Below are 24,169 nucleotides of genomic sequence, written 5' to 3'. Positions count from 1 at the left end.
ATAATAATAAAGCAGTTACAAAAAATAAGGGAGCTCCAAGTCGTCCACGCATGAAAAACGGACTACCACTTCAGCCACTATCCATATGCACAACCACCGATGGCAACCGACGACGAACCTAACGCCGCATGGAAAAGAATCGTGTCTGTCTGTGTACCGATGTTCAGCGCAGAAAAGTTCACCACACCGACACCGAAAACCAGTCAAACCGACTTTCCTCCGACAACCGGAGCATCGATTTACAACTCGCTTTGCAGAAACCGGTTCGTCTGATCTGGAGCTATCCGCCGTCGTTTTACGACTATAATCAGCTGTAAAACAATCAGATCTCTCTGAAAACCGAGTAATTTTCTCAGCTGAAAATTTCAAATTCACCGTCGATGCAGAAACAGAAGACGTCGTTGTTACAGTAGCCGATGAAGAAGAAGACGATGAGGTTGACGCGTTAAAACACTTCTGACACATATTGTTTGTAGCCGGATTTCCTGTAACGCTGCAGTTATTGACGCAGAGAGTTATGGTTTCGTGAACCTTGAACTCCGTCTCTTCCTTCTCCGTTCTCTGAGCCATATCTTTTGATTCTGAATCCGATTTTTCTCCAACCTCTCACGAAATTCTCCTCAGATCAAAAGAAAAAAACTTGGAGATTGAAAGAAAGAAGAGAAAAGAGAGAGAGAGAATACTAAGTAATAACTTTATCTTTTTATATATATGTGATTTAAGTAATATAGATAATTCATAAAAAAAAATATCTAAACTGAGTGATTTTGATCGTTAGATTTATAAATTAATCTATATAAAGTTTCAGGTTAAATTAATAATGCTATTTTAATTTTAAACAAATAAATTTATTATTCCAAATTAACGTATTCATTAAAAAAAAAAAAAAAGGAAAGCAACGGTGAGATATTTTAAATTTAAAAGATATGTAAAAAAATCTTTTTGTACGCGTATTTATTTGAAACTATTATTAAGTCACTATATATAATGCCTAAGCCCTAATATATGATACATAATTCATTACATATTCAGAAATTAAAAAACAAAGATATTAATTAAAAGAAACAATGAAGAGATTACGTAGAGAAAGTGATTTTTATAGCAATGTTCATGAAAATGATTATAGTGAAGAACAAAGTATTTACTCTATAAATAATACGGGTAAATGGAAACGAAGTCAACTACTTGGAAAAGATTATAATGGCACTGTTTACTTGGTTGAGATGATCAAACCACCTCCAATAATAACATCATCACGTTTAAATGGTTCTCATCCTATTATGGCCGTTAAAACTACTTTGGCTTCTCGTAGTGATGAGCTCAAGAAGGAGAAGAAGTTACTCCAACTCTTTCATGGTAGTCCTTACATTGTTCGATGTTTTGGAGATGACATAACGATCACAACAGACAACAACGGAAACAAAACTAAACTCTACAATGTTTTCTTGGAGTATGCTCAAGGTGGATGTTTAGCTGATTTTATGGACGTTACTATATTGTCTGAGACTAAAGTGAGACAGTATACAAAATCTATTTTGAGAGGACTTGAGTGTGTTCACAAGAAAGGTATTGTTCATTGCGATTTGAAACCTGAGAATATATTGATGGTGAAGGAAGAAGACGACGATGAGGATTTTGTGGCTAAAATATCGGATTTTGGACTTTCGAAAAAGATGTCTGATGATTGGAGGACTCCTGGTATTGTGAAAGGAACAAAAGTTTATTGGGCTCCGGAATGTGTAGAAGATGAAATTCAAGAACAGTGTTCGGATATATGGGCACTAGGTTGTATTGTTTTATATATGCTAACAGATGGAAGTATGAGATGGAACAACAAAATAAATGAAACTATGTCTAAAGATGCTAAAGATTTTCTCGTTAAGTGTTTTGAAGCCAATCCATTGGAAAGACCATCCGCCACCATGCTTTTGACTCATCCATTTGTAGGTGGGAGTGGATTTATTAATAAAGTAATTCATAAGAGAAAAAAGATAAAGAACTCTTAATTTTTATCAATCTATCTTTATTTGATATGTAAAAATTTTTAAAGACACTTTATTTTAATAATTTTTATTTTATATAAAAAATTATATTTTTAATTGTATTAAGCTTTTTTAATTTTTTTTCTTCCAATTCATTTTCTTAAAAACTATACCTATCAAATAAAAATAAATTTTATTATTTTAAATATTATGATAAAAAAAATTGAAATAAAAATTTATATGAAAACTATAAAGAGGAAGAGAAACAAAAGAAAATTGTGATAGAGTTATCTTATGGATGAAATTCGAATTGTAAGACATCGTGATTGTCAATTGAGCGAAATAAAACTATAATAAAGTTACCTATAAATGAAATTCAGATGGTAAGACCTCGTAATTGTCAATTATGTGAAGAGGAGAGGAGAAAATAAAAAGTAAAATAAAAGTGTGCAGGATAATAAATAAATATTCATATATAAATATATACTAGATAAGAGTTACGTGGCGAGCCACGTAAATATTAGTTTTATTTAAGTTTTAGTGGTTTTTGTTTAAGAATTCGGTAACTAATTGTAAATTATTTTTTAAACGATATGTTTTATAAAAATAAACTTATTAAGAATGTCATAATTGTGTATATAAACCTATGATATACACATTGTTATTAATAATAAACAGTAAGTTTATCTCAATTTATTCATACTCATATAGTAATTATCCTTAATGTGATGAAATAATTTATGATAAGTCATAAAAACATATGACTTTTAACATTTACTCTTGGTTTCAGCAAAATTAAAAGGATCAATATATTTGTTTTAAAAAATTTAAAGGAAATATTATGTAACAAAAATAAATAAAAAAATGTCATCTTAATTAAATAGGGGAAGAGAATTATTAGTTAAAGTTTCAACCTATAAATTTTCAATGAATACAAACCCTCACGTACGACTTCACAAGAGGCAATAATATTGAGTGATAATCATGGACAGCAATAGAGCCAAGCTTAAGTTTCAACTGCTCCATGATATTAACGTTTCGCATTAATTTTGCATCAGTTTTGTTAAGCTGCATGACAAAGAAAACAAAACTTATAAGTGCCTGTTCTCAACTAATGAAAGCACATCAAAAATAAAAAACACCGACCTCTACTTGTATATGTTCTTTGTGTCTTCGGGTTGAAGCTTCTATACAACTCTCCACTCGGAGCAAATAGTCTTCACCAGATTTCAAATCACATAACTGAGATGTCAAACCAGAATATGTTTCCACATAGCCAAATTCAATGACATTCGGAGCTTCTACTTCTTTTATAATGTTTAATATAGCATCTATAATTCAAATCGGCTTCTGAGCGTCAATCCATCATTGTCACTTTCCAGCTCCTCTCTCTGCTGCTTTAAAATACAATTTGATGGACATAGTCTCTGGAATCTTTCCTCTTCCTATTTATTTACTCTATTTTATCAAATGCATTATTAGGAAAATTATATCAAAATAAGTCGTTAAGCATCTATTATAAACCATGAGAAGATTTAGAAGGAAAGACTGGTGATAATCAATGTATTTATTTTCAAATGAACTACATTTAAACACTGCATATTCTCATCGAATAATGTAGGTAAGGCGAGGAGCCCAGCTTCAATTTTTTTTTTCCAAAAAAAAAAGAGAAGAAAATGGGTCTTGTTGCCTGATAAAGATACAATCATGCAACTATTAAGGAACAATGCTTCCCAAATGTAAATTCATATATCATTCATGAATTATTGTTTGCTTAACAATGTAATAAACTCTTTGTCACCTTCAAAGCCTATCTTTTAGAGTCTCACCATCAGAAGACTCCTTGGTCAAAGATGGTTCTACATTGCACGAACTCTTATAACCTCCTCCAACTGCATTTAGGTTTGCGGACATAACATGTTTAACGTAGGGTAAAAAAATAGACAAGGTAACAAACAATAAAGAATCATAAGAAATGGACCACATTCAGATCAGAACCAACCATAGACGTACACCTTATTTTCTTATACTAAGCATCAGCCAACCACAACTCAATTGTACTTAAGTCATTACTTTTCATGTAACTACTACTTCAACCAAACTTTGACAAAGTTAAAATATGTGAGAATTGGGTCTTGACTTTTTATTTGTGAAATCATTGGCAACAGCAAGTGAGGGGAGAAAAAAGCTGATTTTGCAATGCAAGCAAACCTCTTTGCAGATTTCTTGATGTGAAATGGAAAGCTGGTTGAATAAACCTGTCACAATGAAAAACAACCACCTTAAGTACTCACACAACCATCTCACCAGGTAACCTCTCTTAAGAGTAATAATTGAGATTGACTGTATGTCTTTTTCAAACTAATATATATATATATATATATTTATATTAACCAAAAAAAATTAATCAAGTATACATATTTGAAGCCAGATCTTCAATTAACATAATTGGAGCAATAACTGTCTACAGAAAATCAAAGTAAGAAAAAAATCCTAAACTCATATTAAAAATGGGGCCTGCAATTCATAGGAAAGAACTTACTCGAGAGCAGCAGAAGGCTTCTCATTTTGCTCATATAAAGAGACCAGAGCTACCAAATAGGTAGAAGAATTGTTTATCAACAATCATAAATGATATGAGAATACAAACCCAAAAACAAGAACCAGAACATTAAGAACATTAACAGCAAACTCTACATGGAAAATTGATTGATGAGACTGTGAAGAATTTTTTCGAACAGTTGGCGCCCAACTTTTGATTGAACGTGACAGCCTTGATTTAAGAAACATAACCCAACAAGTAGGAAACTTACATGAAAAATTTTACATCTCCAAAAAGCACCCATTTAGCTTTTTGAAATATTTTACATCTTCAAAGAGCATCCCTTTAAGCTTTTTCAAAGAAACATTGGCTTCTTCTCTGACTCAAGGACAGTAACCAACAATCAACGCCAAAATAATCAATATCCTTGAGACTGCCATGGATGTTTGAAGCGATCATTTCTTGTGACGCTGACGCCGTTTTCTCGTTGCTAGGCTAGACCGATGAAAACTCTTCAAAAATTCAAAAAGGATGTAGCTACTTTATATAATACTTAACTACTTTCCAGCTTCTTAGGCTATACCTAAAGTGTATAATGTTTTTTTATTTTTTTGAAAAAAAATATCAATGATTTTTATTTTTTTATTAGAATAATTTATAAAATAATATAAAATTAATTAGGAATATTCTGTTAAAGAATGGTATATTCTGTTAAAATAAACAGATAACCCAAAAATATTATAATTAGGGCTACAAATAGATATTATAATTATATATTGGAGTTAATTATAATTATATTGGTGTTATACGTATAGATATTAAAAATAATTAGATTGGTGTTATATATTAATAATCTATATTTATTGGAGAAGTTTTTTTAAAAAAAAAAAAAATATATTATAATTATATATTAGTGTTAATTATAATTATATTGGTGTTATACGTATAGATATTAAAAAATAATTATATTGGTGTTATACTTATTGGTGTTATATATTAATAATCTATATTTATTGGAGAAGTTTTTTTTTAAAAAAAAAATATATATTATAATTATATATTGGTGTTAATTATAATTATATTGGTGTTATACTTATTGGAGAAGTTTTTTTTAAAAAAAAATAAATAAATATTGAAAAAAGATTGGGTGGCTCAAGGATGGAACTTTTATATTAGTTAGAGATTTTTTTAAAAAGTAAAAAATTAATACGAATCATTTTATGAATCATTTAATATTAATAAATCGAATAAAAAATTAAATAAATGAGAGAAATAAAGAGGAAATAGAAATAAGTATTTTAGTTAATTAATTAATTTTATAATAATTATAAACTTAATAAAAAATTAAAAAAAAAAATGAGAGAATTAAGGAGAGAAGAGATAGTGCTATTTGAAGTAATTTCGAACGGCCACGTCACCGCCTCATACTTCTCCTTTATATATATATAAAGATTCGAACATTATAGCCATTTCAAAAAAAAAAAAAAGAACTTTATAGTTAATAATGTAAATTGTACCCTAACAAATGTTAAAATCAAATTATTATATACTACTAAACTAAACACTAATTATACTAAATAATTTCGTTGGTAGGCTACATACACATAAAAAATAAATAAATAAATAAATTGCGGCATAAATACCTAATGTTTCAGATTTTATAAATACCTAACGTTTATTTTTGGAGGCAAAAATACCTAATGTTACAATACTCTTACACCGTTACTACCACTTCCCTTAACTCATAAATATGGACACGTGAAGTGTTTAGATGCATTACATTTATTTTTATTTTATTTTAAAACTTAAAATTTTTAATATCAGAAACTAAATGCTACTTTGTTTAAAAAAAAAAACAAAAACTTGTTCTCATAACAATTTTCACATGATTTTAGCACTTCAATTCGATAATCATGTTCCATATAATGCACTGGTTCACTCAGCTATGATAATTTAGTATTTTATCTCTCTTATTTTTTTAAAAAAATAAGTAGTATTTAGTTTTTGATATTAAGAATATTAAATTTTAAAATAAAATAAATAAATTTAATGCATTTGTACACTCACGTGTCTATATTTACGGAAGTGGTGGTAACGGTGTAAGAGAATTGTAATATTAGGTATTTTCGCCTCCAAAAATAAACATTAGATATTTAAGTGTACAAAATCTGAAACATTAAGTATTTATGTCGTATAATTTACCCAAAAAAAAATTAAACTTTAAGGAGATATTATAAATTTTAAAAATTTGGGGAAAAATATATTTTTTATAATTGTAATGATTACAATTTATTTGTACAAATACATATTAGTCTTGTTTTTTTTAAAAAAAAAATATACATTAACCTTAAAAAAATAAATGGAAAACCCCTAATGTAAATATTTTTTAATAAACCCATGCAGGGTTCCTCCACTAAATTAAAATAAAAATATATATTCAGTTAAATCAAACTCAGATATTATAATAATAATAAAAAAAAAAAAGATATATGAAGATATATATGTGTACAAATTTAAATTTGAAATATAACTTAAAATATGGCGTATAGTAGTGTAGTATATATATGTGTGATTTTAGTTAATTAATTAATCTTATAATAATTATAAACTTAATAAAAAATTAAAAAAAATGAGAGAATTAAGGAGAGAAGAGATAGTGCTATTTGAAGTAATTTCGGACGGCCACGTCACCGCCTCATACTTCTCCTTTATATATATAGTAGAACCTCTATCCAAGAATACACTTGAGACTAAGCAAATTATATTCTAATTGAGAGGTTATAACTAAATAGAGTTACACTAGAAAAAAAAAATCAAAATATAAAAAATATCAATGTAACAATAATGACATTAAACAATCATTAATATTATATCATAATAGAATTATTTTTGAGTAAATATAATATTTATACATGTATTATAATTTGGAATAAAATTACTAATTCTACATAAACAATTTTATAAAATATATGTATATATTTTATTAAGATGTAATTATTCTTATATAGAGGTATATTTTGTTAATACGGGACTTAGAAAATGTATAACTAATTACAATTTAGAGGTTATTCTTATTTATAACTGGCCCAAATTGGGACTTGATTTTTTTATAACAAATTAGAGGTTATTCTTGAATAGAGTATTCTTAAATAGAGGTTCTACTGTATATAGATTCGAACATTATAGCCATTTCAAAAAAAAAAAAAAAGAACTTTATAGTTAATAATGTAAATTGTACCCTAACAAATGTTAAAATCAAATTATTATATACTACTAAACTAAACACTAATTATACTAAATAATTTCGTTGGTAGGCTACATACACATAAAAAATAAATAAATAAATAAATTGCGGCATAAATACCTAATGTTTCAAATTTTATAAATACCTAATGTTTATTTTTGGAGGCAAAAATACCTAATGTTACAATACTCTTACACCGTTACTACCACTTCCCTTAACTCATAAATATGGACACGTGAAGAGTTTAGATGCATTACATTTATTTTTATTTTATTTTAAAACTTAAAATTTTTAATATCAGAAACTAAATGCTACTTTATTTAAAAAAAAAAACAAAAACTTGTTCTCATAACAATTTTCACATGATCTTAGCACTTCAATTCGATAATCATGTTCCATATAATGCACTGGTTCACTCAGCTATGATAATTTAGTATTGTATCTCTCTTATTTTTTTAAAAAAATAAGTAATATTTAGTTTTTGATATTAAGAATATTAAATTTTAAAATAAAATAAATAAATTTAATGCATTTGTACACTCACGTGTCTATATTTACTAAGTGGTAGTAACAGGTGTAAGAGAATTGTAACATTAGGTATTTTCGCCTCCAAAAATAAACATTAGGTATTTAAGTGTATAAAATCTGAAACATTAAGTATTTAAGCCGTAATTTACCAAAAAAAAAAAATTAAACTTTAAGGAGATATTATAAATTTTAAAAATTTGGGGGAAAATATATTTTTTATAATTGTAATGATTACAATTTATTTGTACAAATACATATTAGTCTTGTTTTTTTTTTTTTAAAAAAATATACATTAACCTTAAAAAAAATAAATGGAAAACCCCTAATGTAAATATTTTTTAATAAACCCGTGCAGGGTTCCTCCACTAAATTAAAATAAAAATATATATTCAAAGTTAAATCAAACTCAGATATTATAATAATAATAATAAAAAAAAGATATGAAGATATATATGTGTACAGATTTAAATTTGAAATATAACTTAAAATATGCGCGTATAGTAGTGTAGTATATATATATGTGATTTTTTTTTTTTTTTTTGAAGAAATATATATATATGTGATTTAAGTAATAGATAATTCATAAAAAAAAATATCTAAACTGAGTGATTTTGATCGTTAGATTTATAAATTAATCTATATAGAATTTCAGGTTAAATTAATAATGCTATTTTAATTTTAAACAAATAAATTTATTATTCCAAATTAACGTATTCATTAAAAAAAAAGGAAAGCAACGGTGAGATATTTTAAATTTAAAAGATATGTAAAAAAATCTTTTTGTACGCGTATTTATTTGAAACTATTATTAAGTCACTATATATAATGCCTAAGCCCTAATATATGATACATAATTCATTACATATTCAGAAATTAAAAAACAAAGATATTAATTAAAAGAAACAATGAAGAGATTACGTAGAGAAAGTGATTTTTATAGCAATGTTCATGAAAATGATTATAGTGAAGAACAAAGTATTTACTCTATAAATAATACGGGTAAATGGAAACGAAGTCAACTACTTGGAAAAGGTTATAATGGCACTGTTTACTTGGTTGAGATGATCAAACCACCTCCAATAATAACATCATCACGTTTAAATGGTTCTCATCCTATTATGGCCGTTAAAACTACTTTGGCTTCTCGTAGTGATGAGCTCAAGAAGGAGAAGAAGTTACTCCAACTCTTTCATGATAGTCCTTACATTGTTCGATGTTTTGGAGATGACATAACAATCACAACAGACAACAACGGAAACAAAACTAAACTCTACAATGTTTTCTTGGAGTATGCTCAAGGTGGATGTTTAGCTGATTTTATGGACGTTACTATATTGTCTGAGACTAAAGTGAGACAGTATACAAAATCTATTTTGAGAGGACTTGAGTGTGTTCACAAGAAAGGTATTGTTCATTGCGATTTGAAACCTGAGAATATATTGATGGTGAAGGAAGAAGACGACGATGAGGATTTTGTGGCTAAAATATCGGATTTTGGACTTTCGAAAAAGATGTCTGATGATTGGAGGACTCCTGGTATTGTGAAAGGAACAAAAGTTTATTGGGCTCCGGAATGTGTAGAAGATGAAATTCAAGAACAGTGTTCAGATATATGGGCACTAGGTTGTATTGTTTTATATATGCTAACAGATGGAAGTATGAGATGGAACAACAAAATGAATGAAACTATGTCTAAAGATGCTAAAGATTTTCTCGTCAAGTGTTTTGAAGCCAATCCATTGGAAAGACCATCCGCCACCATGCTTTTGAGTCATCCATTTGTAGGTGGGAGTGGATTTATTAATAAAGTAATTCCTAAGAGAAAAAAGATAAAGAACTCTTAATTTTTATCAATCTATCTTTATTTGATATGTAAAAAATTTTAAAGACACTTTATTTTAATAATTTTTATTTTATATAAAAAATTATATTTTTAATTGTATTAAGCTTTTTTAATTTTTTTCTTCCAATTCATTTTCTTAAAAACTATACCTATCAAATAAAAATAAATTTTATTATTTTAAATATTATGATAAAAAAAATTGAAATAAAAATTTATATGAAATTTTCTTAAAAAACAAACGCCTCCTTCTTCTTCAATGTTCTTCTTTGAAGAACACCATCAACAATGAAACACAGAAAAAACCAGAGATGATTAAACACCTTAAACCGATCCTATCCCACCCCAGAAATCACATAAACATAATATAGAAACTGCAGAAAAATAAAAGGAAGAGAATACACCATATTTATAGAGGTTCCCCAAAAACAATTGCTGGGTACATCCTCTTGAGCTCGCCTCAGATAGCTCGATTCCCCTATAATTCTTCAAAGATCAAGTGTACAAAGTTCTGGGTTCCAAAAAACAAAGGTATGATTTTGGAAATCCACTTTTTAATTACAGTCACTACACCAAAAACTCTAATTAGTGTCATTTTTAAAATGTCACTGTTACTAATATTTAGTGACATTTTATATTTTAGTAGCATTTTTATAAAATGTAAGCTATACTAATGTGACTAAAAATTCAAATGTCACTAATTAGTTTTCTAGTCACATTTGAAAATGTCACCTAAATATGAATTGTGGCAATTTCAAATGTCACCATAATATTTATTATTTATATATTTAATGTTTAAAAAATAATATAGTGACATTTTGAAAATGTAAAAAAATTATACTAGTGACATTTTTCTAAAAGGCCACTAAAAATTATATATAATGTATTATTTATTTTTAATTAAAATAATAGAATTTTTTTTATATATATATATAAATCATTAATTTTCTAATTTTTACTCATTTTTTATTCCTTATTTAATTTATATATGTATTAAAAAAAAACTCTAAACCATAAAAGTCAATAATATATAAAAAAACTCTAAACATAAAAGGGGAATAAATATAATTTTATATTAACATTCAAACTAAAATAAGTTTGTTACATATATATTTCAACAATATAAAAATATAATACATAATAATTTTGTATTCTTACAACAAACATGAACAATAATAATAAAAATTGTATACAAACTATCTATACAACATCAATAAAAATAAAAAAATATTTACAATTTAGTCTATTTTTCTATGTTAGTAAAGTCACATCATTGAATCATGAAGTTGTTTATCTGATTTTCGTGAAACCTGCATAATTTTTAGCACAATAAATAACAAATAAATAATCATCCATATACATATATAATGAAAACTTTAAATATGTATTTAATTGTTACCAGAAATGTTGTTGACCATGCAATAGATGCTCCAACAACTTCACCAATTGTCTTGTATTGTCCATATGGTCTAATTAATTCCTCGTCGGGGTTGATACAAACTTGAACAACAACTTCAGAATAATGATCTCCGAGCTCTTTTCCTCCAACTTCTTTTGATGAATCTTTACTAACAACTAGACCAATAGCAATTGTTTCAGGATCAGCAGTAACACTCTTAAGATTAACCATTTCACCAACCTACACAATAAATTATGACATAAAAATACACAAAAATTAATAAATTCATTAATAAAAAATATTAATATTTAAGTAATAACTAAACTATATAATAATAATAATATTTATCTCAACAATTGGAATATCATATGCTGAAGATGAAAACCACAACTGACGTCGAGATTCCTTGTTATGTGACATACAAGGCTTTTTGGCCTACATATATAACAACATATCAGTAACATAATTTATTGGTTAATAATTTTTTTGAATCAATTGAAAAATTAAAACGTAACCAGTTGTGAAGAAGTGGCATTGTCATTGTAATTAAGAGCCTGCACATAATATGTTCAGTTTTAAGTACTGAAAAATATGGAATAATAATAAAAACTAAAGAGATATTATTAAAAAAAAAAAAAATAGAGAGATTAAAGCTCTAACCATGTCAGGTATAATAGATGTGTCATTTGCATTGTAATTTTGCTTGTTGGCTTGAACTTGAGATCTTAATTCTTTCAATTCAGCTTCTAGAGTCTGTATATACTTCTTTTGGTTTCCTTTCTTGGTGGATTTGTTTTCCCATACGTCAGATGGGCAAACACCAAAGCCGTACATACGGACTGATCCGTATTTTTCTTTACCCATTACTTCAGAGAAAGTGTCATTCATACCCTTTTCCTTTGATACATCTTCATTCAACTCTTGTTTCTCTTGTAATTGTACCTATCATTAATATAAATTAAGAAGTAATAAAACAACAAGCTAGGCATAAATTAAAAAATATTCGATCATACCATTACTTCTTTCGTTGTATCAGTTACACTCTTATCTTTTTTTGTATAGCAGACGTTAAACATAGCAAAGACGTGTTGGTGTACTTCCACCATTCTCTTTCTACAAATGAATATTTAGTTGTAATTAAATATTAATCAAAGTATGCATACTTACGAAGCAATGTTCAATCTATATGCTCAAATAATTTTGTAGTTTACCTGTGCTGCTCTAATTTGTGCAAAACTTTTTGTGCCAGTTGTATGGTTGTATTTCTTTTGACCACGACTAGCTTTGTTTGTAGCACTTATTTTCTAAAACAATATATAAAATTGCATTTAATAAATATTAAATTAGTGAAATATGAAAAAATAATATACTCAATTAAATATTAAAAGAAAAAATACCTTTGCATCGTCTGTTGCGCAATATTTTATTAATTCCTCCCATTGCCCAGCATATACTCTTTTATCCTTATATTTTTTTTGCTCCTCAAAAGATAAAGTTTCCGAATAGTAAGTTCTCTTAAGATAAGCTTTCCAATTTTTAAGTTCCTTACCACAAGACCGCATAGTCCAATTTTCTGCCAGAGGAGGAATATCAAATTTTTCCTAGAAGTTTTAAAGCATGCATTAGCAATCTTAAATGTACTAAATAGAAATTTCAAAATTAATTCAACTACTGATCTAAAATGCTAAAAAAATCATTTGAAAAAACAATAATTTTTTACCTGTATGATTTTCCACATTCTATCTTTGTATTTGTCAGGTACCTTATGCCAACTTTTGTAGTTAATTGGAGCATTTTTTCCATCTCGTACTAATGTCCCAATAAAATTTGTAAGCTTACTTGCGTTTTTATCATGTGGTTGCCCAAATTCATTACATGTGATTTCCATCTTTGTACCATCATGATTACCCCAAATGTCACGCATTTGTGTTGGACCTCTACCATTCTTTTTACCATTATTATTTGTCAACAAATCTGTAAATGAATCTACACAATCTTCATCTTGTTCAGCCAATCTATATTGCATATATCTATCCATACCTGCAGACATTTGTAACAATAATAAAAAAAAAAGTAGAATAGTTATAAATCTTTCATAATTATTCAAATAAACAATAAAATTCTTTCTACTACTTTTAAAATCATAAAATTCTTTAATGCTCACTGAAATGAAAAAAAAAAAAATTAAGTCTTCCAGAGCAAAATCATAAAAAAAAGTAATTACAAAAAGGATGCTAAACAAAAATTACTTAAAACTTCCCTCATAAGAAATATTAATTTATATTACTTTTAACTTGATAATTAACTCATCACAAAGAATCAATGTTGTGTTTTTATAAAATTAAAGACTCAACAAAATAAACATAAAAATAATGAATATATGTAAAATAAATGACTTTAATCCATAAGCAAAGATAGTGAGCCACACTATACAGTCGATAATAAAAAATTGCTATTAACAAGTAAAAAAAATATGAAAACATAGAAATGTGGCTTAACTACAATTGATCTCAAGAAAGAGTTCTTCTGTGCAAATCAAATCAAAACAAAACAAGTTTTTATTTTCTTTTCCTTGTTCATATCATATAATAAATAAAAAGTCTAAAAAAGAAAAAGGAAAAATTGTAAACAAAGAATGTTTGTTAGCCATAAATGGGAAGCAAACTAATAAATTAATTATTGTTGATTTGACCATTTTACCTACCATTTTGGTAAAAACATCATAGTTATTGGTTCATTCAGTAGATTGATCGGAAAATTCTATTGATGGGAATTGAGTGTTAGGTACGTAGTAGGTGACAAATACTATGAGACTAAACTATTACTAATTTTGATTAAGGAGTGTTGGGTTCCTTGTTCTAGTAGTTCACATCAGTTTGTGAGTAAACTAAAAATGAGAAGTGGCCATATATATAATAAATAACCTTAGTCCCAGTTCATATTCTTTTGTTTTCAATTTTACCAGAGATGAAATTATGTATATATACATATGTATTCTTAGTAGTAATCTCATAAAAGGAATAATATTAATATAGTAATAACTATAAAAGAGTCTAAACCTTTTTTTTTTTTGGATTTGCTGTATTCAGAGTTTGATATCAAATTCAGAGGTTATCCACAAGACCCACAATTGCAAATCAAAAGAAAAATCAGTGATGTTCAGCTTCAAAAGCTAGAAAAAAGAAAATTCAAATCAAATGGTTAGATTTCAAAATGTGAATCTCAGGAAAATAATGAAAACAAAAATCAAAATCAAAGATTGAAAATACCACCTATGATGAGAGGAGCCAATTTGTGTGTGAGAGAGAGACAGTTCTCAAATTTATGAGAATGATAGTTTTGGTGAAAAAGAAAAATTGAAATATTTGGGCGGGTAGAATCCCACTTCTTTTCCATTTTCATTTTGGTTTTTTTTTTAAAAAAAAATTATGTGTTTTTGAACGCTTCCTATTCCTATTTTTATGCTATTATTAGATTTTTTATATTTGGTATCTTATTTGAAATACATATATATTTATATATTTAATAAAATTAAACATATCTACCGTTAACTCCCAAAATAAAATATATAAAAACTAAAACCTACACGTTAACTCCTAAATAAAATATATATATAAAAATAAAACCTTATGAAACTAATCCTCCTAAAAAAACTCTCAGGTTAACTCTAAAAAGAATAAACAAAAAATAAAAGTTTACGATGGTAAGCTAATTCCCAAAAAAAAAAATTGTAATTTTGATCCGAATGAGACTAATTCTCCTAAGAAATCGAGTCTGTATATAAAATCGATCTCGATTATAATTTGATTATAATTTGAGTTGTCTATTGGAGTTTCAGCTGCTGTTCTGGATTGTTATTAGAGTCATCGATTGGAGTTTCTACTTTCTTGATGATTTTAACACCGTAAATGGAGATCAACGTATGACCACATCCATGTTTCTTATGTAACAAGTGACTTAATGTTTCTTTTCAACTACTAATGTTCTTTGATATGGTGTTTTCACAGATGTCGAAGAAAACAACCTTCACTGTTGCAAAATAAAATATATACAAAGAAACTACACTATCACCAAGACCACAAGTAAGTATGATCTTTTTTTTTTCTTTCCTGATACTTCAAGGCCGCAATAATGCCTTTGTCATTGAATGAATTAAAAGTTTGAAGTTTACATTGTATGAAAAACAAAATTCTGTATCTTTTGGAAAAAGATGACTTGATTTGTATTTATATATTTATATTTATTTTTGATTGATTTAGATTGATGCCCCCTAATTAAAGGAAGTGGTGAAGTACTAAATGAATGCATGTAAGCTAATATATACAAAGCTTGTATATAGAACATACAAGTGTATATGTATCTTTTGGAGTCTTCGGTCAAAAGGGGAAAAGAAAAATAAGAATTATTTGATGGTATCAAGATTGCATTTTCTTATAACTTCCATATATATTTTATGATACTAAGAATTAAGGGAATGGGATCCGGGACCTCCTACTCAAGTGTAATGTAATTGAGTTGTTGCCGTTGCTGTTGTTCGTTTTTTTTGGTTTGTATTCGAGTTGTTCACTCTGTTTTTTAGCTTGTTCCGTTTTCTAGTCTGTTTAGACTCTTGGGTTTTTTATGCCTTTTAATGAATCGGTGTCCTTGGACACCCCCCTTCATAAAAAAAAAAAAAAAAAAAAAAAAAAAAAAAGAATGTGGGTCTTTATTATGAATTGAGTTATATTGATGGTTTATATGACTATTTAGTATTATTGCTTTTAATAATGGAATTATCTCGGCATTGGATTTAACTGGTATATTATAAATGGGTAAAACAAATACAGAAGTTTGAGAGATAATAAAGTCTTGGTCTTGAAATGTGGCTTAGACTTAAGAATTTGAGAGATAATGGAATTAACGGCATTGTATTACCAATACAATAGTTTGTTTTTTTGTTTTATCTATTTATAATATACTTAAGAATATGATAATTTAATTTGTTTCTCTGAATATACTTAAGAATATCTGTGATACTCGCACCAGGCATGTATGACTTCTTAAATAGTGATTTTTTTTTTTATATAGAATATTCTAAAGTGATTGAAAGACTACTACTAAAGGGAAAAGAAATTTAAAAACAGCGTGGAGAGAAGTCATATCTTACCTCATATCTTACCTTTACAAAGGTGGCATTATTTCTTCCAAATAAACAAATTATACAACGCTAAAATACTTATTCCTCCCCACCATCATCCGCATCAAGTTTAATCTCTTTTTTCTTTATTAGTTTAATGATTTTGGGTTTTATTTACTCTAAATTCTTTAAAATCTTATTTTTGATTTTTTTTTATTAAATTAGTTGAGACCAATAGTTATTTAATAGTGCAAATTTACAAAATTAATTTACCAAGCTACTAAACATTTTTTTTGTTAATTTTTTTAATTTAAGCTAAAATTTTCATTGACTTCCACATTGTAACTTTCCAAAATCACAAATTCGAGCTGCTAATTGATATTTTAAGTACATTTACAAATCTGAGCTACTAATTAAGATATTTACAAATCTGAGCTACTAACTGATATTTTTAGTACATTTAGCTCAATTTGTTAACTAATCTAAAAAAAAAAGAGTAATGAAGACTGATCTTACATATTAGGCAACAATGTTGATTATGAAAATTCGGGATAGATGCTTAACAGATAATGCTCTAAAGTGTATTTTATATTGACTTTTTCAAAAAAACTTGCCATAATAATTATTGAAAGGAATAAGTAAGTATTATCTATATTGAATTGTCTAATAATTATATTGGACTTAATTATGAAAGTGAATGGGTTTAAGTTACTATGAATAAGTATTCAAAGTGTAAATTACTTGATTTTTTTATTCTTTTTAAAATACTTATGTTTGACTTAGTATATATACATATGTTTGTTTTTTATTTTTCCAAACAAACTAATTTTTTGGATTTTAAATAGGTATTGATAAAAAATTTCAAAAGCTAAAGTTATGGATAAGAGTTGGATGAAGCAATCTAGATTGAGTGATTCATATCAACAAGGAGTTAATTTATTTCTTGATTTCGCATTTAAAAATGGAAGCCATGAAAGAAAAATTGTATGTCCTTGTGTTAAGTGTTGCCTTATTAGTCCTGTCACTCGATCAATTGCATTTGATCATCTGATATGCAATGGATTTATGGAGGGATACACTAAATGGATATTACACGGTGAAACTTCTTCACATGCTCCACAGAACATTGAGAGTACTGTTAGTGATACTCCTACTATTGATATGCAAGGAGTTATACATGATGTTTTTGGAGAAAATAGTAGAGATGATGAATGTGAAATTGAAAATGATGATAATCGTCAAGGTGAGGAAGATGAACCAAATACGAAGGCAAAAGAATTTTATGATTTGATAAAAGATGTAGAGACAGAACTTTACCTGTGTTGTACAAGTTTTACAAAGCTCTCATTCGTCATTGAATTATTTCATATTAAGTGTATGTGTGGATGGAGTGATAATTCATTTGGCAAGGTACTTGAATTATTTAAAAGAGCACCACCAAAAGGTGAAACCTTACCCGATTCTTTTTATGAGACAAAAAAGTTAATCAACGCACTTGGACTTAATTATGAAAAAATTGATGCATGTAAAAATGATTTCATGTTGTATAGAAAGGATCATGTAAATGACACAGAATGTCAAGTATGCTCTACACCAAGGTACACTATTAATTATAACACTTTTTTCTTCTGTTTTTTTTTTAGTTTAGATATGCTGTTTAGATTAATATAATATTACCTTTTTTTTTCTTTTTAATAAAAATAGGAGTGAAGCAAAAGTCTTGCGCCACTTTCCATTAATACCAAGATTACAAAGATTATTTATGTCATCAAAAACATCTGATTTTATGACTTGGCATCATCAAAAAGATTATGTGAATGATGGTTGTATGAGAAATCCAAGAGATTCTCCAAAGATGGATGACTTTTGATCACAAATATAAGGATTTTGCGGCAGATCCTCGAAATGTTAGACTTGGGTTAGCTTCTGATGGAATGAATCCGTTCAAGACATTAAGTGTAAGTCACAGTACATGGCCAGTTATTATGATACCATATAATCTCCCTCCATGGTTGTGTATGAAACAACCTTTTATTATGTCCTTGCTCATACCTGGTCCAGAAGCACCTGGAAATAATATTGATATATATTTGGAGCCATTGATTGAAGAATTAAAAATTTTATGGGAAGTTGGAGTTGAAACTTTTGATGCGTCTACAAGAAAAAACTTTATGTTACGAGCATCACTATTATGGACTATTAGTGATTTTCCAGCATATGTAAACTTATTAGGATGGAGCACTAAAGGAAAATATGCCTGCCCGTCTTGTCATCAAGATACTTATTCTTTGTGGTTGAAGCATAGCAAAAAACATTGTTATATGGGTCATCGTCGTTGGTTAGAAAATAATCACTCATTTAGAAATGATGAAAAGTCTTTCGACGGTACAAAAGAGAAAAGATTAGCTCCAATACCATTAAGTGGTTCAATGATACTAGATAAGTTAGAAGGCTACCAAATTAAATTTGGAAAGACAGGTTGTTAATCCTCGATTGCCATATAGTTGGAAGAAAAGGAGTATATTTTTTGAATTGCCTTACTGGAAGGATAACTTATTACGACACAATCTCGATGTGATGCATATTGAAAAAAATGTATGTGAAAGTTTAGTTGGGACATTATTGAGTTTAGATACAAAAAATAAAGACAATTTGAATTCACGTCTTGATTTAAAGTTTATGGGTATCGTATCCGAACTTCATCCAAAGGAGAGCGAATCTAAGAGAACTGTCATACCACCTGCTTGTTTTACATTAACCAAAAAAGAAAAAACTATCTTTTGTCGATTTCTAAAGACAATTAAGGTTCCAGATGGATATGCTGCCAATATTTCAAGATGTGTTGATGTAAATCAACGAAAAATTCATGGTCTCAAGAGTCACGATTTTCATATTATTATGACTCAATTATTACCGCTAGCATTGAGGGGAATGTCAAGTGTGCATGTTCGTCAACATATAACTACTTTAAGCAACTATTTTCGAATGATGTATTCAAAAGTTGCTCGACCACAAGATTTTATGCAACTTGAGCAGCAAATATCAATTACTCTTTGTAATCTTGAAAAATTGTTTCCCCCGTCATTTTTTGATATTATGGTTCATTTGGTGATACACTTAGCATATGAGGCGAGAATTGCTGGACCATCAGTTTATCGTTGCATGTACCCTGTTGAAAGGTAATATATATTGATTTTTATTTTATTTAATTGTGAAAAGTTTCAATATTGCTTTTAATGTTCATATGAATAATTGCAGGTACTTATCTAAGTTGAAGTCATACGTTCGAAACAAAAGTAAGCCAGAAGGTTGTATAGCTGAAGGATATTTAGCTAATGAATGCTTGACATTTTGCTCACGATATATGGAAGGTGTAGAGACAAAAATTAATCGTAAGCCTAGAAATTATAGTAATCCAAATCCAGATAGAGAAAGGCTGCCTATTTTCCAAACGACAGGTCGAAATTTTGGAAAAATAGTTTCTGAGACTTTAGACGAGGATACCAAAACTAAGGCACATCGATATGTATTATTTAATTGTAATGTCGTAGACTCATTTATTGAGTAAGTATTATTTATTATATCTCTAATAATAAAAAATATTGAAGCATTAAGTAAGCATGTCTAATGCTTATTAATTTTGTAGGGATCATCGCAATATCATTGCACAACAAAATCCTCGTCAAAGAGTAATGACCTTAGATCGGATTCATAGCGAGACATTTCCTTCCTGGTTTGCACAAAAGGTAAGCTTATTTTCAATTCTTAATTTTTTGTATTAACTTAAGGAGTTCACAAACATATTGAGTGTATTAATTTATTTATTACAATTTTTTTTTTTGACAAATTAGGCAGAAGAATTATATGATAATCAAGATAATCGACTTTCTGAAGATCTATATTATCTGGCTAAAGGACCAAACAATATTTTCAATCGATTTAAAAGATATTTAATAAATGGTTTTCGGTTTCATATAAAAAAAATCGAAGAGAAATTAAAAACTCAAAATAGTGGAGTTATTGTGACTGCCAAGACTCAAAGTTTTTCAAGTAGTAGAGATCCGAATCCTATTTTTGGAGATGTTACATTTTTTGGGATATTAACAGATATTATCGAACTAGATTATTGTTCAGGGAATCGTGTTGTGTTATTTAAGTGTGATTGGATTTCGAGTAGTGGTATTAAAAAAGAGAAAGATTGCACAAGAGTCAACCTTACAAAATTGATGCGTGAAGATGAGCCATTTATACTAGCTTCTCGCGTAACAAGTAATGTATGTGGAAGATCTCAAACACGAAGGATGGCATGTTGCTTTCAAAATTAATCCTAGAGATTATTATAATATGAGCGTCCAATCACATAACGAGAATGTGGAGTCTTATTTGCAACCGAAGTTTGCGGTGCATCTCTCGATGTTGACAGTGAAGATATTAGTTTGGTTAGGAAAGATATTCCAGATATAACTGTTGATACTTTCGTGTCATTTGATGCAAATGATATGGATGAAGAAGCTTAGTGATGTAGGTATTTTATTATTATTATTATTAGTAGTAGTAGTATTATGGGTACTTTATTTATAAATTTTATTTATCTTAATTCTTTTGTTATGAAAATCAATTTTATTTATTTAAAAGCTTTTATTATGATACAATATTTATATTTATTAAGTTATTTTTCATCTACGTCTACAAAATTAATTAAATTTAAACTTTTTTCTTAATAAATTTGTATAATAATATAATTTCAAAAAATAAATTAAAATTAAAAATTCCAGTAATTTTTTTTACTAGTAACACTTTTGAAATGTCACTAAAAGTACTTAATTAGATGGCACTTCAAAATGTCACTAAATCTAATATTTGGTGTCATTTTTATAAATGCCACTATTAATTTATTCTTGTTACATTTTTAAAAATGTTACACTAAATTTAAATATTGACAATTAATGACACTTTTTACAAAATGTCACTAAAATATATCAATAGTTACACTTTAAAAAAAATGTCACTAATTAAAATGTCATTTATTCTCATTATAGTTACATTTTTCAACAAATGTCATTAAAATATCATTATTGTGACATTTTTTAAAAAAATGCCACTAATAAAAATGTCACTAAACCTGATTTTTGGTGTAGTGAGTATGTGTTTCTCTCTTTTCTCACTAATTTTTTTCCACTCTGAGTTTAATCTCTAATCATCTTCTTCTCCTTGTTTTTCATGATTCGATCCCCCTGGTTTGGTGTTGAACATCCGAGCCCTAACCCAAGGTCTCCAAAACTCACCCAATGTAAGTCTCCTTCAACCCTTTAACCTCTTTTTGGATTTGCTCTGTGTGATTTCTGATCTGGAGAAATATTTGGATTTTTTGTTGTATGATCTCTGCTGTGTTTAGTTTGTTGCTCTGTCTTTTTCATACTGATCTGATGATTATTTATATGTGTTATAGTGGAATGCAGTAAAAACATGAGAGTTAGTTACAAAGTGGTTAAATACTTTGTAACTAACTTAAGTGTTCTGCCTAGGTATATTAGAGGCCGAAGGCCACCTAGGAATTTATTTTACTGTCTTGTAACTTTCTTTGTAATAAACTGGTTTTACAGTGTAAAGGGAATGAAGGGAGTTTATTTCAACAATAATAAATATATCTTTATATATTAAAAGTGCCTATGTAACGGCAATTCTTAGTTTAACAGAATATGCTTTACAAATAAAAGAATATTCTGTTAAATTTAACCCCAAAAAGAATCGTCTACGTTTTCTCACTCACAATTAATCGTTTTCTCTCTCACGCAGCTGGAGTACACCATTCTCTTATGGAAAATCTTTCAAAGGTTTCTCACGCATAATGTTCATAATATGTTTTCTCACGCATAATGGTCAAAGGTAAGTAATATTCAGCAATATCCGATGGCCATTCAAATTCCTGGATACTCAATATAGTTTTGATGCTATATTAGTTTAGTGGTGACGTTTTCAGTGTATTTCATTCGGATCGGATCGGATCCGAAAAACTATGGCTGAGCGAACTGAGAGCGCGGAGGCGAAATCGGAGTCTTTGATCGAGAAGATTACAGAGAAGATCCATGGTCATGGCGACTCTTCATCCTCCTCATCCGACTCTGCATCGGAGCAAGTGAAACCGGAATCTCCGTCTTCTGTTAAGACCAAGATTTTCAGGCTTTTTGGGCGAGAAAGACCAGTTCACCAGGTTTTCGGTGGAGGAAAACGTAAGGATCTCTTTCACTATTTTTATCTTTTTTCTTTTTTCTTATCCAAAACCCACCAGCCACCTCCATTGTCATCTTCTTCCTAAACCCTAAAAGCTCTCACCACCTCTGCAGTTATCTTCTGTAAGTATAATCAACTTAAATGGATTAAAGCTTGAATCTTTTTGTTTAGGTTGTTCTGTTTATGAGTAATTGTTTTGTGGGGTTTATTGTTTTTGTGATATAAATGAAATGGGATATGAAATTTGAGTGAATTTAATTAAAACCTTATCTGGGTTTTTGTTATTTTGTTGTTTTATTGGATTAAAATTTCAGTCTTTTTGTTTAGTTTCTTCCGTTTGTGAATAATTGTTTTGTGGGGTTTATTGTTTTTGTGATAGAAAGAAATGAAATGGCATATGAAATTTGAGTAACTTTAACTGAAACCTTATCTAAGTTTTTGTTATTTTGTTGTTTTTTCTTTATTTGGGTTTATTAGTTTTGGGGATAGAAATGAAATGCTTACATTTTGGATTGAATTTTGTGGAAAGGTTCGTTTTTTTGGTTTGAGTTTTTGTTTTAGTTTATGGGTATTTTTTCGGTGTGTGTGTGTGAAGACATTGACCTCATAAAGCTCGAACACCATCAGCTATAACCACAAGTTCACTCAGCTCAACATTCATGTGTGGCTCCACTTTGATTGTGATAATTCCCTTTGATCCTAATTGCACATCATAAACCCCTGCTGCCTTTGTAAACATTGTTATATTTGCTCTGTTATGATTACCTGATAACCCATTGCTAACCTTCACAATATATATCAAAGCAACTGATTGTTCTCCAATCATTTTCTTATATATAATATTGAATAGCAACCAAACATTTGAGGATTAGGTCTGTTGGTCAGGACTATCAGTGGGAGAGGTCTAATCTACCATGAGATATGTGGTTTAATTTCTCGGCCTAGAGTTTCCTGTCTGGCAAAAGATTCAGTTAGATGGCTCTGTGTGAGCGTTTTGATTGTGAATTAGACCCTATTTTGATTTTCCCTTCTCACAAAAATAAAAAATGAATTCGATTAATGTTTGCTATTAGGCACAGTGGTAATATAGAAGTTCTATGGGAGTTTTCTTTGCCAATACAATAATTGGATCATGTCAAATCTCATTTATTTGTTTGCTCATTCTGTAACCTATTAACTGTATTGATCTGTGCTCATCTTATGATTTCAGGTTGCATGCTCAGGCTCTCACCTTAACTGCGTTAAGGCGGTTTGGTGCAAAGAAAGTGGTGGAATACTATGACCATT

The 24,169-nt window shown here is 28.3% G+C and overlaps 6 protein-coding genes and 1 long non-coding RNA gene across 12 annotated transcripts; 4 read left to right on the top strand and 3 right to left on the bottom strand.

Moving 5' to 3' along the window:
* LOC133032432 (zinc finger A20 and AN1 domain-containing stress-associated protein 5-like) lies at window positions 1-676 on the bottom strand. Its single transcript, XM_061106373.1, has one exon. The coding sequence runs from the start codon at window positions 568-570 to the stop codon at window positions 16-18; it is 555 nt and encodes a 184-aa protein (XP_060962356.1). The 5' UTR covers window positions 571-676; the 3' UTR covers window positions 1-15.
* A 391-nt stretch (window positions 677-1,067) lies between these two features.
* LOC133032203 (mitogen-activated protein kinase kinase kinase 20-like) lies at window positions 1,068-2,006 on the top strand. The gene has a single exon (XM_061106074.1). It carries the CDS (start codon window positions 1,068-1,070, stop codon window positions 2,004-2,006), a length of 939 nt encoding a protein of 312 aa, XP_060962057.1.
* Window positions 2,007-2,835: 829 nt separating this feature from the next.
* LOC133032472 (uncharacterized) lies at window positions 2,836-5,100 on the bottom strand. 6 transcript variants are annotated; one of them, XR_009685108.1, is made up of 4 exons: window positions 4,796-5,090; window positions 4,525-4,573; window positions 3,129-4,240; window positions 2,836-3,050 (listed from the first exon to the last, which is right to left on the bottom strand). It is a non-coding gene; the product is annotated as an uncharacterized LOC133032472 (long non-coding RNA). The 6 variants fall into 6 exon arrangements; XR_009685105.1 differs by having other exon boundaries at window positions 3,129-4,573; window positions 4,796-5,093; XR_009685106.1 differs by having other exon boundaries at window positions 4,525-5,089.
* A 4,101-nt stretch (window positions 5,101-9,201) lies between these two features.
* Window positions 9,202-10,140, top strand: LOC133032202 (mitogen-activated protein kinase kinase kinase 20-like). Its single transcript, XM_061106073.1, has one exon. It carries the CDS (start codon window positions 9,202-9,204, stop codon window positions 10,138-10,140), a length of 939 nt encoding a protein of 312 aa, XP_060962056.1.
* A 1,261-nt stretch (window positions 10,141-11,401) lies between these two features.
* On the bottom strand, window positions 11,402-13,585 carry LOC133032201 (uncharacterized). The gene is made up of 8 exons (XM_061106072.1): window positions 13,256-13,585; window positions 12,933-13,136; window positions 12,747-12,839; window positions 12,196-12,477; window positions 12,051-12,089; window positions 11,890-11,970; window positions 11,536-11,775; window positions 11,402-11,446 (listed from the first exon to the last, which is right to left on the bottom strand). The coding sequence occupies exons 1-8, from the start codon at window positions 13,583-13,585 to the stop codon at window positions 11,402-11,404; spliced, it is 1,314 nt and encodes a 437-aa protein (XP_060962055.1).
* Window positions 13,586-17,527: 3,942 nt separating this feature from the next.
* On the top strand, window positions 17,528-18,521 carry LOC133032200 (uncharacterized). The gene is made up of 2 exons (XM_061106071.1): window positions 17,528-18,249; window positions 18,356-18,521. Exons 1-2 carry the CDS (start codon window positions 17,528-17,530, stop codon window positions 18,519-18,521), a joined length of 888 nt encoding a protein of 295 aa, XP_060962054.1.
* Window positions 18,522-22,331: 3,810 nt separating this feature from the next.
* LOC133032483 (reticulon-like protein B6) lies at window positions 22,332-24,126 on the top strand. The gene is made up of 2 exons (XM_061106448.1): window positions 22,332-22,881; window positions 24,093-24,126. The coding sequence occupies exons 1-2, from the start codon at window positions 22,668-22,670 to the stop codon at window positions 24,116-24,118; spliced, it is 240 nt and encodes a 79-aa protein (XP_060962431.1). The 5' UTR covers window positions 22,332-22,667; the 3' UTR covers window positions 24,119-24,126.
* The last annotated feature ends 43 nt before the right edge of the window (window positions 24,127-24,169 follow it).

This window comes from Cannabis sativa, chromosome X (genome assembly GCF_029168945.1).
Source record: "Cannabis sativa cultivar Pink pepper isolate KNU-18-1 chromosome X, ASM2916894v1, whole genome shotgun sequence".
NCBI classification, from domain to species: Eukaryota; Viridiplantae; Streptophyta; class Magnoliopsida; order Rosales; family Cannabaceae; genus Cannabis; species Cannabis sativa.
This window is presented reverse-complemented; position numbering and strand designations above follow the sequence as displayed.

Coding starts and splice junctions, on each gene's coding strand:
- LOC133032201 (XM_061106072.1), bottom strand. CDS start 13,585: ATGTCTGCAGGTATGGATAGATATATGCAATATAGATTGGCTGAACAA. Junction 11,971..12,050: donor ATGCCACTTCTTCACAACTG/GTTACGTTTTAA, acceptor TTATATATGTAG/GCCAAAAAGCCTTGTATGTC. Junction 11,447..11,535: donor CATGGTCAACAACATTTCTG/GTAACAATTAAA, acceptor AAAATTATGCAG/GTTTCACGAAAATCAGATAA.
- LOC133032203 (XM_061106074.1), top strand. CDS start 1,068: ATGAAGAGATTACGTAGAGAAAGTGATTTTTATAGCAATGTTCATGAA.
- LOC133032200 (XM_061106071.1), top strand. CDS start 17,528: ATGGATAAGAGTTGGATGAAGCAATCTAGATTGAGTGATTCATATCAA. Junction 18,250..18,355: donor CAAGTATGCTCTACACCAAG/GTACACTATTAA, acceptor TAATAAAAATAG/GAGTGAAGCAAAAGTCTTGC.
- LOC133032202 (XM_061106073.1), top strand. CDS start 9,202: ATGAAGAGATTACGTAGAGAAAGTGATTTTTATAGCAATGTTCATGAA.
- LOC133032483 (XM_061106448.1), top strand. CDS start 22,668: ATGGCTGAGCGAACTGAGAGCGCGGAGGCGAAATCGGAGTCTTTGATC. Junction 22,882..24,092: donor GGTTTTCGGTGGAGGAAAAC/GTAAGGATCTCT, acceptor TTATGATTTCAG/GTTGCATGCTCAGGCTCTCA.
- LOC133032432 (XM_061106373.1), bottom strand. CDS start 570: ATGGCTCAGAGAACGGAGAAGGAAGAGACGGAGTTCAAGGTTCACGAA.